The sequence below is a fragment of the Pelobates fuscus genome, chromosome 4 (genome assembly GCF_036172605.1).
Source record: "Pelobates fuscus isolate aPelFus1 chromosome 4, aPelFus1.pri, whole genome shotgun sequence".
Classification (NCBI taxonomy): Eukaryota; Metazoa; Chordata; class Amphibia; order Anura; family Pelobatidae; genus Pelobates; species Pelobates fuscus.
This window is the reverse complement of record NC_086320.1, coordinates 31,069,262-31,087,569: the sequence shown is the minus strand read 5'-3', so window position 1 is coordinate 31,087,569 and position 18,308 is coordinate 31,069,262. Positions and strand designations below refer to the sequence as shown.

General features: G+C 41.5%; 1 protein-coding gene across 2 annotated transcripts in view; it reads right to left on the bottom strand.

The window, feature by feature from the left end:
- The window catches only part of OC90 (otoconin 90), a 125,686-nt gene that overhangs the window by 56,791 nt on the left and 50,587 nt on the right, over window positions 1-18,308 (bottom strand). For both annotated transcript variants that reach the window (XM_063451051.1, XM_063451050.1), the window contains 3 exons: window positions 13,794-13,868; window positions 12,481-12,537; window positions 7,354-7,528 (listed from right to left, as the gene is read on the bottom strand). In XM_063451051.1, coding sequence (XP_063307121.1) covers window positions 7,354-7,528; window positions 12,481-12,537; window positions 13,794-13,868 — 307 coding nt within the window. The remainder of the gene's footprint in view (window positions 1-7,353; window positions 7,529-12,480; window positions 12,538-13,793; window positions 13,869-18,308) is intronic.

The following is an 18,308-nucleotide window of genomic DNA, read 5'->3' as shown; positions in this document are numbered from 1 at the left end:
CCAGCGGCAATGTGTGGCCCAGGGAGCTGATGGTGTCGTCCATCCTCCCCAGCAGCCGTGTGTGTCCAAGGGAGCCGAAGGTGCAGTCCTTCCTCCCCAGCGGCAGGCTGAGTTACAGGGGGCAGAGGTTGTTGTTCCTGCCCCCCAGCAGCAAAGTGAGATGCCAAGAAGGCAGTGTGAAGTGAAGGGAGAGGAGAGCAGCGTCCTCCCTCCCCAGCGGCCGTGTGTGCCCCAGGGAGCTGATGGTGTCGTCCATCCTCCCCAGCAGCCGTGTGTGTCCCAGGGAGCCGAAGGTGCAGTCCTTCCTCCCCAGCGGCAGGCTGAGTTACAGGGGGCAGAGGTTGTTGTTCCTGCCCCCCAGCAGCAAAGTGATATGCCAAGAAGGCAGTGTGAAGCGAAGGGAGAGGAGAGCAGCGTCCTCCCTCCCCAGCGGCAGTGTGTGCCCCAGGGAGCTGATGATGTCGTCCATCCTCCCCAGCGGCAGTGTCTGTCCCAGGGAGCAGAAGGTGCAGTCCTTCCCCCCCAGCGGCAGTGTGTGTCCCAGGGAGCAGAAGGTGTCGCCCTTCCTCCCCAGCGGCAGTGTGTACCCCAGGGAGCTGATGGTGTCGTCCATCCTCCCCAGCGGCAGTGTGTCCTGCCGGGAGCAGAGACAGTCAGTCTCGCACCCCAGCAGCCGGACAAGAGAATGAAAGGGGAGACAGCTGGTCCCCCTTTCCACCAGCAGAGAGAGTGGCAGGGAGAGGAGCCTGCTACCCCCTCTCCCCAGCGGCAGTTTACCGTCCAGAGAGAGGAGCTTGTTACACCCTCTCTCCAGCGGCAGCCTAACCCACCAAGGGGAGATGTTAAGCCCCACGACTGTGCAGATGGGACCGTAGTCTCTGTACTTACAGCCCAAGGGGTAGGGACGGTCGGTCCTGTCCCCCAGCCACAGAGCGATGTATCCAAAGGGGAGACAGTCGGTCTCCCCCTCCGGCAGCCGAGCTATGCACCTAAAGGGGAGACAGTCAGTCTCCAGCAACCAGGCTCCAACCAGACTACTTCCGTGGTAGTGCTGGCACCAGGACAGAATACCGCTGGTCTCTGCCCCCTCAGCAACCCACCAAGGCAGCCTAACTGTTCCCCACACAGTCATGGTGAGACACCTGGACCTGGACAAGTTTGTAATTTTTTCAGGTGTAGTACCCAGTTATTGTGGGGGGGCTGTACTAATAGTTGTGTTTTGTGGGTGGGTTGCTGGACTAACCAGGGCACTGACCGGCAGGAGGTCAGGTACCCTGTTAGTCTAGTTGGTAAAGGGGAGAAGTGTGGCGAAACCAACCTCGCCACTATGAGCTGGAGAAGCCTGGTTACTCGCCTGCTTCCTTTGGACTATGGACCAGACTTTAAAAAGCTTTATTTTACCTGCAGAAAGGCATATTCGTGCCTTTCAGCCGGGGTGTTCAGTAGATTCCAGCTACCGAACAAACTACCGTATGAGGGACCACCTAGGAGATGGAGTGTGCCGTCAATTAACCGCCCAGAAGCTGCGGTTAACCGCAGCTTAATTGATGAAGGCTGGGTGGCCTTTGTTCGTTTGCCGACCACGAGGTAGCGGCCATTTTAATTGTGCGAAAGACCAGCGGTGTTCGGCGAGGATTCTATGGAACTATAAACGGACACTTAATTGCACGAACACCGCTGAGCCGTCTGTCGCCTGGGTCCTATCGTACAAGGTTAACCGAACACTGGAATTCGGTATTTCTATGGGAATTGTAGTAACCCAGATAGCTATACCATGGAGCCTATTTGTGTGATTAAAGACTTTGGCTCCATGGCGATTAAACTGTATTCGTGTAGTCTGGGTGCCAGTCACTTAATAATGTGCACCCAGACCTGAGCTATCTGGGGATATGTAACATGTCTGTGTTGGGTGGAATAAAAGTGACTTTATATATTTTAAAGCATAATACTGTATTTAGATCCCCACATGTGTAATGGAGTCTTGTCTTTGTCCTGGGAGGTAATTGGATTACCTCTACAATTATCTCCAGGGCAGAAGAGAGGAAACCAGGATGCATTGTGGGAATGTTTACTGCTGTGTGTCTGTAATTGGTTTATGTCTGTCCTTTGTTACAGTCTTCCATTTGGTCCCCTAGGGGAGTGTCCACCAGGTGGGAGACCTGCATAAATACTGGGCAGGTAGCCCTGAGTAAATGAGTTGCTGTTTAACCCTGAAGCTGGAGTGTGTCTCTTTCTTGGGGGGAAGGGGACTGTATGCCGACTGCCAGGAGTGTAAGCTGTCCATATTGCTTTTCCTGTTCGGCTGCTTCCAGGGTTCGTGTGTCTGCTGTTCGAGAGTTGGTGAATTCGTGCAGTTTGGGAGTTCGGGAAGTTGGTGCTTATGGTAGCTGCTGGTCTATGGAAAAGGGGATTATCGCCTAAACGCATTTTTCCCCTTTTAGGCTGAAACGGTCCGTTACATACCCCAATTAGTGTGTTGGCCTCTAGATGGCTATCTGATACTTCTTTTGTTGTTTTTAAAATTGTGGATCATCTCCCCCACTCTCAAAGATGGAAATAAATTTGACCTAGTCTCCTCTAGTATGTATTCAACCTGTAATATGTCTAACATACTTTTGTTTCCCCATAAATTACAACTGTGAGCAGAGCCTGGACTCATGCTGTGTCCCTTTATCAAGTTCATTGGCAATATTACCCATGAAAAACACGTAGCTTTCTAAGGTGATACTTCACCCAATATGTCTACATTCTGATCTCATATTCCTGCAGAAGCATTACAGTTTAGCCCTCCATTTACTGTTTTGTCCAGTCACAAGTTACTGAAGCTTAGACATCAGATGTTGCTAAACTACATGCTCCATTTTCACTCGTATCTTACTTAAAGAGGCACTCCATTCGCATTAAACACTTTAGCTTGCTGCAATGATTTGTGGGTTAACGGTATGTCCATGCAAGCTTGTTTTATAAAAAAAATATTGATTTTAAGAGAAATCAGCACTTTTAAAAATCCCCTTAGTAAAAATTCCAGGCTGTCAAGCAGACAGCTCGGTTGGTTTCCTGCCTCACTTGCTTTGAACTGTAGTTCAAAGCAGAAGTGAAAGCTTGTCACAGAGAAACATTGTTAGTGTGTGACTTATCATCGGTAAGCTGCAGTGAAGAGACTCTCCCAGTGCTGGAATAAAAGTGAATTTACTAACTCTCAACACTTTCAGTGCTGAAATAGCGGGGATGTACCATAACCATTACAGCCCCTTTGTATTGTTTATGGAGTTAGTAGGATACTACAACATCTCTGATTCTGTGTTGAACCATTTTTGAGCATGCCCCCTTCAGTTTTTGTTTTGCTAATGGTAAGTTACACTAGCAATTAGTAAGATCAATTTTGTTAAAACTCTGGACATTGTTAACAAAGTCACATTGCTCTTCAGGTGGAATAGGGCCGTGCCTGGGCCTGGAGGTCTATCTCTGGTGCAGTTCACATTAAGAGCTGCATCATGTTCCCCCTGCACTTCTCAGTGACTCCGAGCACCACAGCCACCACTCTGAGTCATTACTGAGTGCCTGGAAAATGTGGGAGCTCTTAAGGTGGTCTGCACCTGATACTGCTCAGCTTCTAACAGATCACCAGCGAATGCTCTCCCCTGGACCACCAGGGACAGATAATTCTATACTCTGCTCAAAATAAAGTTTTAACCAAAGTGACCTATGATTTAATGCTGCTAATTCCAACGTTCATTACTTTCTACTGATTCTTCTTGATCTATCTGCCTTTTTTGAAACTGCAAAACCACTATTTCTTCGAACTCTTCCTAACCTCCATGACATTGTTCTTTTCTGGTTTTCATCTTACCTGACTCACTGTTCTTTCATTATCTAATTTTCCAGCTACGCATCCTCCCTGCTGCCACTTTCACTTGAAATACCCAGAGGTTAATTTTTGTGTGACCTTCTATTTTCACTGCAGTTAGTCTTCCCTAGAAATCTAATAAAATTCCAATATATTTCATGCCATCTGTACGCTGAGGACACTCAAAAAAGACCTTACATCTTTACGTCTTGGATCTTGTTATTTATTTGTTCTTTTCCCATTGAACAGATGTACAAACTTTTTTTTATATACCTCCTTTCTTTACACTTTAAGTTCATCCGAGTTTTAAATGACAACAATAATGACTCTAAAACATCCCTTGGTCGTCCAATATATAAATGTTGAAGGTGGTGATTATATAAAAGAGATCATAAAATAATGTGTGGTGAAAGCTTTAATACCTGAAATATGCAGAAAACCCAGTGGCTAGAATGAGTTCTTAGCCAACTTTTATGTGGTTTACGGGAAGTCTGCATTTTAAGATAAGGATAACTATATATAGCTGATGGCAACCAGATGTTGAATTTTATTTATTGTTATTAACATTATTATCATCAAATGTTGTGCACTGAGTGAGCAAGACATACAAGCTACAGAGCTCAAAAATCTAGATTCTGTCCATATATTGTATATATCTTGATTGTATACAAGGCCAGGAAGACTAATATGACATGGCCCCTTACTTTTAAGGTTACTGGGTGAAAGGACCAGAGCGTGGACCAGATCACAGGGTTGTCTCCAGCCATAGACTCTAACAGGTGGGAAGCAGATTAAACGTTGTCCAAAGGAGACAACACATTCTACTTCTCGTGATTAAAAATAAAAACACACACACACACACATGCAATTAATCCAGTGCCAAGCTGATATCTGGTCTTATTCAATGCTTCTCATAGAGAAGCACGGGGGGTCCTATTGGGCATGCTTCTCAACTTAGACCACTTCTCATAGCGAAGCACAGGGGGCCTATTGGGCATGCTTCTCAACTGGGACCACTTCTCATAGCGAAGCACAGGGGGCTATTGGGTATGCTTCTCAACTGCCACGCTCCACCACTAGGATGCTTCTCTGATTGGCAGCCACTAGAGGCATTCTGACTGGCAATTGAAACCGTTCCCATTTCTCACAAATTGCAATGCTTAGATTTGTCAGAGTGCAGGGACAGAGTCTATTCACCAAAACCACTGCATGAAGCTTATTGTTGTTAGTGTTTTGAGTGCCCCTTTAGCCATTTTTGACAGGCACTTGCAATATATACATGACATCAGCATCGTGTCCAATTCTTATCCTATAAAATTATCTCAGAAACGCATTCTTCAATAGTAATATACTATCTAGACAGTGAGCTCAGTGAGCAGGGTCCTCTTCAACCTATTGTTCCTGTAAGTTTTTGTAATTGTCTAACTTAGTGTTAAATCCCCCCCCCCCCTTCTGATAATATTAAAGCAAAGCGCTGCAGAATATGCTGGCGCTATATAAATATCAATAATAATATTATTAATAATGTACTCAAATTAATGGGGCCCTCCAAGCACCATAACCACTGCAACTGTTCTCAGTCTATGAATGATGCAGATATGGTTCACAAAATTGATACTGATCGAGCAGAATGAGAACAACCTCTTTAGCGATATTGCGACTAGGGGTATCTGTGGGACACGAGTAAGTGTCAAACTGCTAAAAAAAAACAGCTTATTGTGGCAGGGGACTCCTGGAACCATACCCACTACAGCAGGCCTTTGCACTGGCTCATGTAGTGTTGTTGCAGCAAACTGCGTATTGGGGGATCAACAGGGATCTGACTATTATCGGGTGCCTATCCCCACTAACAGGGACACAATAAAATACCCCCGAGACCTACAATTGTTTCTGGCCTAAGGGGTTTAGTATTAGAGAAAAAAATTATATTAAGACATTAAAATAGAAAGATGGACGGTTAGGTAGACAGACATATTGATACACTATCAATTAAAAATCTAGGTTTTTGTTGTGTTTAAAGTGGGGATTGTCATGTGCCTTTTTTCTTTCTTTAAACTAAAATAATGTGTTTAAAAAAATCAGTCTGTGCAAATACGATGCATTCTTCTAAACTATATTTTAGTTGCACAAATTGTTATAAGTAAGTCACCTAAAATTCCTCAGTAGAGCCCCCGCCCCTGGCCACACACCCGAGTCACACCCCAAAAATTAACGTTCCCACTGATCATAATGCCTGCAGATCCCCCCACCCTCTAGGACTATTTCACTGATGGATTGTGGGTAAGTTAGTTGAGCAACTGAAATGGAACTTTGCTTATGCCCCGCCCACTGCAATAACTGCCAAAATTCACTCAATGTACTACAACGATGATATCGTCAGTGACAGTGACATTTTTTGCATTTTTCACACACAAATGGCACTTACACGGACGATATAATTGTTGTTATACATTTTACTGTTTTGAAACACTAATATTTGTGTTCAGGAAAGTCTCCTGAGTACAACAGTACCCCTCATGTACAGGTTTTAGGGTGTTTTCAAAGGTCACAGAGTCACATATAAGGCTTGCGTTTCAGTTTTTTCACATTGAAATTCGCCAGATTGGTTAGGTTGCCTTTGAGAGCGTATGGTAGCCCAGGAATGAGAATTACCCCCATGATGGCATACCATTTGCAAAAGTAGACAACCCAAGGTATTGCAAATGGGGTATGTCCAGTCTTTTTTAGTCGCCACTTAGTCACAAACACTGGCCAAAATTGGCGTTCAAATTAGGTTTTTTGCATTTTTCAAACACAAACACATATTAACACTAACTTTGCCCAGTGTTTGTGACTACTGTGGCTACTAAAAAAAACTGGGCATACCCCATTTGCAATACATTGGGTTGTCTACTCTTGCAAATGGTATGCCATTGTAAGGGTAATTCTCATTCCTGGTCTACCGTACGGTCTCAAAGGCAAAATAACCAATATGGCGAATTTCAATGTGAAAAAACTGAGATGTAATGTGCTATATTTGACCCTGTAACTTCCCAAAACACCATAAAACTGGTACATAGGGAGTACTGTATAACACGTAAGACATCGCTGAATACAAGTATGTGTATTTCATTGCAGAAAAAGCAAACAGTATTATGACAATCACAGTTAAAATGTCACGTAGAACTAAAAAAAATTAAAATTCTTATTTACTCCCATTTTTTTATATTTTATTCATATTAAATTATGTTTCATAGCTAAATATTTGATGTTAAATGAAAGCCCTGTTTCCCCTGAATAAAATGATATATAATAAGGGGGGGTGCATTTAATGTGAAATAGGTGAATTACGCCTGAACAGACATATAGCGCAAATTCCAGGTTTTGTTTACCTTTTTTTTTATCACAAGGTGTACATTTGGCTCAGTCCTTAAGCGGTTAAAAAGGAGTAATATAGAGAGAAATAAAAAAGATTGATTCAAATATAACAACCTGTAATGTGACAAAACCACCTTAATAAAACGTACCTATCTATTTCATCAATTGGAAGCCCCTCCATCTCATACCGACACGTACAGCCATAATCCTCCAAGTCCTTGGGGCAGAGTCCAGTGACACATTTTAATTTGCTCACAAAATTGAGTAGAGCTGGGAAATTTGTATATATATTTTGCAGCCACGTAAAGTGGGAACCAAGACAATCTGCAAATAAAAATATAATTAGACATATTATTATTATTATTATTATTATTATTATTATTTTAAATATGTCTTTGTAAGAGGGGCATGAAATAAAGAGGGAGGAGTTGTTAACTTCGTAACGTTAATAATTTTACAATTTAACATAATCATTTATTTTTCATATAGAGAGCTATTTCAAGACAAACTGCAATATGCCAACCCAACTAATTAATTAATAGCTTGGCTGCTATATTATTGCTAGAGCAAATCTACCTCAAATGGATACTATATTCCAAAACAACTTTAGCTTAATGAAGCAGTTTGGGTGTATAGATTATCCCCCTGCATTCTTGCTCACTTAGGGGTTAAATCACTTTGTTTATACAGTCCTGGTCACACCTACCTGCATGTGACTTGCACATCCTTCCTAAACACTTCCTGTGAAGTGAGATCTAATGTTTAAACTTCCTTTATTGCACAGTCTGTTTAATTTAGCATTTCTCCCGCTCTGTTAATAGCCTTCTAAACCCTGCCAGAGCCTCCTATGTTTGATTAAAGTTCAATTTAAAGAAGAGATAAGAACTTGGAATACAAGTTAAAATCTAATTGAAAATGAAACCATTTTAGTTTCATGCTGGCTGCCTAAATCACAGCCATGGGTGGTGTGGCTAGGGCTGAATAAACAGAAACAAAAGTGATTTAACTGCTAAATGGCAGAGAATTGAGCAGTGAGACTTCAGGGGCATGATCTATACACCAAAACGGCTTCATTAAGCTAAAGTTGTTTCGATGCCTATAGTATCCCATTAATTCTATTGGGGGAAAACAATTACAAAAGGAATTAATTCAAGACAGAAATTGAAATTAATAAAGGAAACAAACAATATTGCAAGACCGTGGGAGAAAAGGTGAGTAAAAACATATTCTCAGTGTGATCGGAGCCGGGCCGGTCAACTTAATAGCCACACGAGCACTATAGTGTTCTTCTAAGCATCCTCTGCTGTGTGCATTACACCTGCAGAGTCCTATACTCAGCTTATTGAATCGTCCATATTGTGTTACAGATAGCTCATAGCTTCTCGTCTTTTCTCCTCCGCTATCACTTTACTGGTTTAGGATTGGATGACCATGTGTAAGTTTAACTCATCCTGTTGAATAGCAAGCATCTCTGTAAGGTCTAGCTGAAACTGCTATTCAATTACTGAGATTATTGCCTATTGCATTTATTATTTGTATTCTTAGTATTTATTTATGATCTCCTGTTTATTGCACCCAATTAAGTTATTTTTTTTTCTCCACAAACTGTCAGCAAATGCTTAAAACAAACGCTGCAGCTATTACAACCCACAGCACATTGAGCGAGGGCATGTTATTTTCTGTAATCAAAGCCTTTGAAATGACCTTGCTATGGTTTATTGATCCCTGTAGAAAATATTGTGACATTTCACCTAAAAGAAATATTGGTGATTTATCATAACGAACATACAAGTGACAAATTGACCTCTTACTTCTGTTTCTATGTGCGATGTACAGTGGTCTGTAGGGACACTGCTGCTACAAAGCCATCTTTCTATACGTGGAATAACTCTTGCTCAGAGCTAGTTATAAATTGAGCACGTTAACACATGTCATGCTAGTAATTGTATCAAACTTCACGTCATTTTTTGTGACACTTTCATATTTGGGACCTACATGGCTCTGGACAATAGCTGGTGAACACAAAGTTCTGAAGGATATCTGGAGGAAACCATGCTCTATCTGCTAACGTTCTTAATCACAAATACAAACAAATGGACTAGGGCAACCTCATATATATGAGTGTGCAAGATTATACAACTATTCACTACAAGCAATCCAGATATAAGCACTTCTATAAAATATCTTTACGAACACCTGTCCATAGAGTACAGGCAATTATGATCTGCCTCCATCCAAGACACCTGTGATCATCATCAACATTGTTTGTAATAAGTAAACTGTTCTAAGAGGGTGATCACCTTCAAAATACAGCACATAAGTCCAGAATGCTCTCCTTTCTTATCGAAGTACAGAAGGCCACCTCACACAAAACTTTGCATTCCGCCTCATCACAATTCCAACACAGACTCCACTTACAATTTATTTTTCTTTACAGATTCCAATAACTTATAAACTGGGTTGGACCTCCATACTGGATTTATATGTTAGCTTGTTGTCATTGAGCTTCTCCTTGTGTTCCCGATTCAAAGGTAAACGTGTATACTTGGCCACCAATCCCCTTATTTCCAGTTTTATTACAAATGTGGCATTCTGTATTATAGACAGTATATCCTTTTAATTGTTGCTGCCCTTATTTGGCAATGGATATTAATATATTTCAATTTCAGCAGGTAAAGCTGCTCTTTGTAGCTCATAGTGATATCTGCTATGGGGAGCATTTTCTGGTAATTTCAGTATTTCGTAAAAACGGGGTACTTCTCCTCCAAGACTACTGCCCCCAAATTAAGTATCAAATAGATTTAGCTTAAAAAACGAATAGACTTTACTGAAACAGAAATAGTATTAACATCCCCCCCGACATATACAAAAAACACACACTATCACCCTAAACGATATGGATTAAAACATGAAAACTAGAGACTGCAAATCTAGCTGGCAAAACATTATAAGGCATAGTCCTTGTGTAAAGATAAAACAGTGTATCAAAAATGTGCAACTATTCTATAGATTTATAGGAAACATCTAGACACAGTTGCAAGTACTGAGGAAACTGTTGCAATAGTGCCCCAAGGAGATCCAGCCTATTAGTAATTAATTGTAGCCAAAAAACAGCAGCTTGCCTTGCCCTAATAAATCAAATAGGGAAAATCAGAACCTAAGTATCCTCTATTTAATCAGAAAATCCCTATAATGAAATTTAAATGTGCAGATATCGGTATAAGCTTCCAACAGTAATAAACTGTTGTATAATGTCTAATTCATAAAGCAGAGATTAAATCGATAATACTTTACTTTATTTTTTCTATTGACTGAATTGACTGCCTGCTGGATGTCCCTAATCTAGAGATCCCCAATTTGGTAATCTCTTTATACTACAGGAATCAGTGATATACGAGCTTGTGTGGTGGTAGAGTCCCCTTTTTTACTCTGGACTCTACCTAGACTAAGTTTTCCTAACCTTTTTTGTTTCCTCTATTTTCATCTCCCTGTCCTTTCAATGTAATCTCTGCTTTATGAATTAGACATTATACAGCAGTTTATTACTGTTGGAAGCTTATACCGATATCTGCACATTTAAATTTCATTATAGGGATTTTCTGATTAAATAGAGGATACTTAGGTTCTGATTTTCCCTATTTGATATATTAGGGCAAGGCAAGCTGCTGTTTTTTTGGCTACAATTAATTACCAATAGGCTGGATCTCCTTGGGGCACTATTTCAACAGTTTCCTCAGTACTTGCAACTGTGTCTAGATGTTTCATATAAATCTATAGAATAGTTGCACATTTTTGATACACTGTTTTATCTTTACACAAGGACTATGCCTTATAATGTTTTGCCAGCTAGATTTGCAGTCTCTAGTTTTCATGTTTTAATCCATATCGTTTAGGGTGATAGTGTGTGTTTTTTGTATATGTCGGGGGGGGGGATGTTAATACTATTTCTGTATCATTAAAGTCTATTAGTTTTTTAAGCTAAATCTATTTGATACTTAATTTGGGGGTAGTAGTCTTGAGGAGAAGTACCCCGTTTTTACGAGGAGCTCTCCTCATTACTTTTTGTTTTCTTTATATATATTTAGGGTAATGCCCTGTACTACCTCTGTAACCCTCTATTTACTTCCTGCCAGAGTTTTTCTTTGGCTGGTAGTTTTTTTGTATATAATTTCAGTATTTATTTTATATTTCGGATTGATTATGCTATTCACGGGGTTGCTTGTCATGTCTAATGTGCACATTGTCTATGAGTGCACCCACAAACACACATATGCACCCTTAACCCCTTCACTACTGAGTCATTTTAGTGGTTTTTGTTTTTGAAGGAGTAACATTATTTTAAATAACTGGGTGCGTGACTAGCACTTAAACAGAAACTCTGCTGACAGAAATACTAGAATCCAGCTATAAAGTTTGACTTACAAAAGTTAATGTACAGTGTGGAAAGGCGAGGCATCATTTAGAGCAGTGTTTCCCAAACCAGTCCTCAAGGCACACCTACCAGTCCAGGATTTAGGGGTGACCCAGTTGTGTCTAAGGTGTTTTTTCTTTTTTTTCTAAAAACACCTTAGCCACTGCTATGTAATCCCTAAATCCTGGACTGGTTGACGTGCCTTGAGGACTGGTTTGGGAAACACTGATTTAGAGTACCTCTGCAGAGATGCAGAGAGGAATTTCTTTCTCTTCAGAGTGAGAAATGGCAGATCAATGCGGAATGTAAGTTAAAAGCGATGAGTTTAACTTTATTTTCCATAGTTTTGCAATGGAAAAATGAACGTTAGTCTGTGTATGCACAGGGATGGAAGGGAAGGGGTTAATCAGCGTTTATTTCATACATATTTTCTACATTAAAATTTAATTTTTGACAGATTTTAATCTACCTTTCTATATTCCTTCCGAGTACTGCTCAAATAACACTTTATCTCTCTGATTTCAGAAGAGATGACTGCACTGACATTTAAGAAAGTTCAGTACACATTTTGCTATAATAAAAAATACCAACTGGGGATTCAACACGCTGACACAACATTTGTTGTGGGCTTGCCCTGGCAAGGTAATATGCAGTACAAAAAGTTTTAGGCGCTAGTAGGTAATAGTCTGTCAACAGAAACAAAATGTCCTTCTCTTCACAGAAAACACAATTTTGAACAAGCAAGATAAATAAATAGAAACAAGAGGTGTAATCTTTACATTTAAAAACAAAAAGCATTGTAGTACACACACAAACACACACACTCACACATAAATCAAAACATGTCTACTAAGGGTCTACTTACCTAGAAATGATGCCACAATTTCCACATTTTTAAAAACGCCATTGAATGTAAAGTTATCTGAAACAAATAAAAGAGAATGTACAAAACCTGTCTTGATATGTAAACGTGTATGTGAAAAATATCTTGCAAATTTAAACGGCAACGTTAAAGTGAAAATAAACCTTCAGGACATGAAAACTATGCACAACATGACATGAGCAGTACAACAAGTCAGCATTAATATCAGTTAATCCATCAATAGCAATAGGTGTTGTATAATCATGCTACTTCTCAAAGGCGTCATCTCTCCATTGTCATTTCATTATTGAGAGGGGGCTTAAAAAACGACTAAAGGCACCACGACAAATTCATTTTAATGCAGTGGTCAAATATTTTAGTAGATACAGCAATGTTATGATTGCAGAGTTAAACACAGCTCTAGTTGCTGTCTTCCTGGCAGCCACTTGGTGCTGCTGTTGAATATTCATATCAGACTTAGTTATTCAATAAAATGCTGCTCATTGTTAATCATTTGATTGGTGCAGTGTGGTTGTCGCTGCGCATGCGCACTTGCCTCCAAATGCTCCTTTATGGGGAAGCATTTGATTGGCTGAGATTATCAGTCTTGATGATCTCAGCCAGGGCAGAGGGGTGGATAAGGTGAGACCAGCACAGCAGCAAAGTAGCAAAGGTAAGTAAAATGTATCTTTTAAACCCTATGAGGGGTTCAAACTGTTCACATGTATTAAAAAGCATCTCATTTGTAATCTAGACATTCCTTTAAAGCTGGGGTGGAGAGCCTTTGGCACTCCAGATGTTTTCGACTACATCTCCTATAATGCTCTTACAGCCATAATGCTAGCAAAGCATCAAGGGAAATGTAGTCCACGACATCTTGAGGGCTGAAAGTTTCCCACTCCTGCTTTAAAGTAACACTCCAAGCACTATAACTGTTATGGCCGCTGCAGTGGTTATGATGCCAGGAGTGCAGTAGCACTCCTTCCCAATTTAAATAGCCAAATTGTTTGCTAATTGTTTGACAACTTACCTGGGGTCATTTTCTCCACTGAGAGACAGAAGCTGCTGCATGGAACTTCTATTAGTTCACCTGAGCTAAATCCTGCTGTGCAGGGTCAGCTCATTGGCTGAGAGAACAGCTTATCACTCTCAGCCAATGAACAAAGACCTGCATTGCCGGGCTTATCTCAATGCAGAGAGCTTTCGGCTCACCTGGGAGAGGTGACAGTAATGAAGGGGTTAAGGAGAAATTGTTTATTATGGTAAACAGAGGTGTAAATGGTATAATCCTTGAGCACTGATATAAGTATACTTACTAATAGTACTCAGAGGCAGATCTGAAATCTCTGTCAAAAATGGAGAGAGTCCTGATTCTTGGGCAACCGTAGTTCCTAATGGACAATAAAAAGGACAACGTTAAACACTAAATATCATTTCAATAGATATATATGCAGATGGTTTGGGTTCCCTCTGTAATGGCAGAAGATGGGCTAAAACCAGCCTGACACCTGGGCAGGGACCCACCAAAGACTCTCTTTAACCCCGTTTTTTTGCTCAATAAACCAATTCTTATCAGTGTTTACCGTTCACCTTCCATTTGATAGACCTCTTGATTATCTTTTCAGCAGTTCAAAATAAGTTGATATATTTCATATGAGCATCAACACAACTATTTGACTGATTTGTGTTTCACAAATACACATGGGTGATATGCAAGAAAATCATCAAAAGGTTTCCCAATTATCTTTTGAATGTAAATCGTGCTATATCGGACCTGAAGTGGCCTGCCAAGGGGTTGTTTTTGTTTTCACCATTTTCTATCCTACTGTGAAGAAAATACACCTTTGTTTAATATTGTCTTCTTTGTTCTGGCTTTTTCCTACAAGTATTGCATGTATATTGAATCTATTGGTTCCGTAGTTTGAAACTACCGAACACCGACCACCCTCCTTGCTCATTAACTTCAAAAGAACCAACTATTAAGTGCTCCCTGGGCGGCCGCTGTTCGTATAGCCGAACGCCACGTGGAATAGAAAACGGCGGCCATCTTGTTCGCACGAGGGGAGTCCGCGGGACTTGGTCGTCGAGTGTCTGGAACTAAAATCGGACACGCAACCTCACGAACCACCGCTGAAACTACCGAACGCCTGCTTCCTTTAGTTCCCGAACAGCCAGGAGAGCGCCATTCGGTAGTTTTGTTCGTACGGACAAGGGGAGCAATTGCTCCTATGAGCCAGGAGGATCCATTTGGTACTTTGTTCGTTTTTTTACCTTTTTCTGAATTGACCAACCGCACACGCTGAATTTAACATTTCTTAATACCATGTGATTTGCATTTTTATGTATTTATTAGTTGTTTATATTTATTCTCTCTGATACTGTATTTTCCATTTGTCTCCCTCTATCACCACCATGCTTTTTTGATATATGAATATTCCGTGATATTGGACATATAATGGACTCTTGTTGGACACTGATCGTATTTGCCATCAAGAAACATGGCCGAAATGAGACGTCGTGCGTGATGACGTCATGATATCGGAAGAAATAACCAGCAGCTGCGGCTGCAAACTCCCACTAGTACGAGCGCCGTGATTGGATGTATCACGGACGCTATTCTCCAATGAACTCCCAGTTAAGGACATTTAAACTTGTACCTAGCAGCACCTTGTATTCCAATTGAAAAAGCTGAAATATATCGGCGAAACGCGTCTTGGACACTGGCACTTGAGTATACCGAATTTATTTTATTGTTTTTATGTATGATTTACAATAAATGTTAATTTATTTTACCAAGTGGACTAGTGATATACTTATGCTGCTATAAAGAAGGGAACTGCCACCCTATAATTGACAGTATACCTGCACATACACCCAGTTATAGGCTCCTAATAAGGTGAGAAGCCAATTGTTATTTATACCTTATTATTCACCTTACCAAGGATTTCTACACCAGGGTCAGCGTTGCTTCCCTGTTCTCTCCATTTTTTGTCTCCATTTCGAGGTCTATCTGCATTCCTTGAATACCCAAAAGGACCTCAACATCACTTATATTATCTCCTGAATTCTACAGGAGTAAGTGTTTTATTTTTAAGCGCTCCACCTTTGCACTATTTTTGCATGTTATTGCACAATAATGCTTTCTTTGTAAGTTATGTGAGACACCGAGCCAGGAACCTTGAGCATGATTAATCGGTGCTAACCTTACGAAAACCTGTGGTGTTATCTGCCAATGACTTCACACCATTATCACTATGACAGAACAGAAATGTACATGTTTGCTATAGTCTGATTAAATGCGTGAGATGTCAACAATTTATTATTTTCTCTTTGTTGTCTGAACAATCTTTATTGCAATTGACAGAGAAACTAAATAAAAATTGTAAAAAAGAAAAAAGTAACAAATCTGAAACTATTGTATGTCTGGTGTCAATTCACCAAACTGTGTAAAATGCTGAACTGCTGCTCAATTCAGTTGCTCACAGAAGTCAGTTTTAAAAATCCGCAATATTTACTACCTTGTGTGGTAGGCTCTCTTCCGAGCCTAAGTGAGCTCAGCCAGCAGTCTATGTCCCTAGTGAAAAAAGGGCCCTGGAAATGCCCAGTCTCTGGGCTCTACAAGTATGGGCTGAAGGTATCTATTCATAATAACTGGCAAGTGTCGTGCCTTTCAGATCACTGTGATTCGTTGACTTTCAAGCCAAACATGTTCATTTACTCAGCTTACAAAGAGTGGGACAGACTTCATAAAGGCCTTTCCCACCGTGAACACAAAGTATGCACAGAGCCCTCCGGCCAGTTGGAAAGATTTATTTTTGAGACATGGTTTTTCTGTTTTCCATTTTGTAGAAAATCAGATTTGTTTTTGTTTTACTAAGTTACAAATGTTTTTGAAACATTTTGGTTGACTAAAGATCGAAGAAAAGTGGATCTTTTAAAATTATTTATCTAATTTTTATGGAGAGATAGAGAGATGGCTAACGCTATATTATTATATGCTTAGCGTGTAATAACTGTACTATAACTTTATTTCACTTTTTAAATGTCACAGGAAGAGCAGCTCATCAAGTTGGCCTCTGCTTTGGCACAAGTCTCCCCAGAGGTCTTCTCCCACTTGCTCACTAGGAAGAAGTGTCTCGTCCCTGATGCCCATTGGTGGAACGCTACTTGCCGATAGCTGAAGTGATACCACACATTGCTACATTGCGATTTAAAAAACGTACTTGTGGGGTGGGGCCTGACCAGCATGGAGGATAGACGTGCCACTGCGGAGCTCCTCAGAAAATAGAGCTAAAAACGACTATTCAACCCATAAAGCTTCACATATGGCAACCCAAATAGTCTCATCCGACACACGAAAGGAGACTGAACCGACCCTGCAGCCTGCGAGCACTCTGAGGCCGGCTGGCAGACCGACTTGGCGACCGTAGAGCGGGAGAGGCGGCCGATCCCCCGGTCCGGTGCCACGAGAAGCTGACACAACGCAAGCAGGAACCCCGCTACCCCCCGCCCCCTGGACCGTCGGGGGTGATCGCGGTCCACACCTGAGCAAAAAATCGAGACCAGAGCGGGCGCAGAGGGGGAATGCACTGGGACGTATGCAACATGAAGCTACACCCAACATGGCAGACGCCATGTGTTCCCACGAGCCTACAGACCCACAACATGTGACCCGGCAAACTATAGAAGCAATCTTTGAAAATTTCTGGCGCAAGCTGGAGGCCAAGCTGAACCAGACAGCCTCACCACAGAAGAGCGAGAGCCATACAAGCAACAAACATGGCGCTGCCAAGAGGGCCGTCGAGCCTCGACCAAAACAGAGTGCCAAACCAACATCTCCCGTCAAAAGGGCGTACAACGCTGCCGCCCTGACTACCTGAAAACCTTCTGGGCTGGGAGCCCATCAGGGGTTTACCCCATGCCGTCCATACCCCCGTGGGAACACCCGGGACAGGGAGAACCCGCGGGCCCCCGAGCCAAGCACCGTGTCTGGGAGGCTGCATGGACACAAGGCGAGGGCTCTCGCTAAGGCCCGGAGCCAGAGAGCCGGGAAATTGAGCCGCAGCGGGACCACCCGAACGGAACCGCGAGACCACCAACACATGACAAGTCCCCCTTTTGCCAGAGGAAATCGTATACAGACCCCAGCCGGGAGAAGCATTACCGACCTGTGGACACTACCTCTAAGCACCGCTGATACCTCAGTGGCAGTCAGTTTTGGCGTGCCGACTATGGGAGTTGGATGACTTTTGGTAACACACTGGAGACTAACCTGCTGCCGTATCAGCGCGCCCATGTAACCCCTACGGACACTATATTGCTTATTAAGCACCAACCTTGTTGATTTTAATGCAAGCATGTTTAATTTCCTTTGGTAGGCTATCCCTAAGGATCAATGCCAGACACGTAAGCCATGCAATTCCCATTTTACACAGTTGAGTCTCATGCCTCCACTTTCCACGCTGCTAATACTACTAATAGGTTTTCAGCTTCAGTCTATACCATGCGTACACCTAGTGTATGTTACACATTTTTCCTAATAAGCTCAACACGAGACTTACACATCTCACTATAAGCAAAAGTGAGCTTATATATGATAAATAGTAATATGCATACTCATACGGCTAATGCGTTCACACTGCTATTGTCTCAAACTTCAGTTAATAACGAGCGTACATAGCTTGACTATTTTATTATTTTCTTCTTTTCATACTTCATACTTGCTAAGCGATAATTATACCTAAAAATGTGCAGTTAATCGACTAGATGCATCTCATAACTAGATCTGTTTTATGCATGTCTAGCTTAGCCTGTTTTACCACAAAAACAAT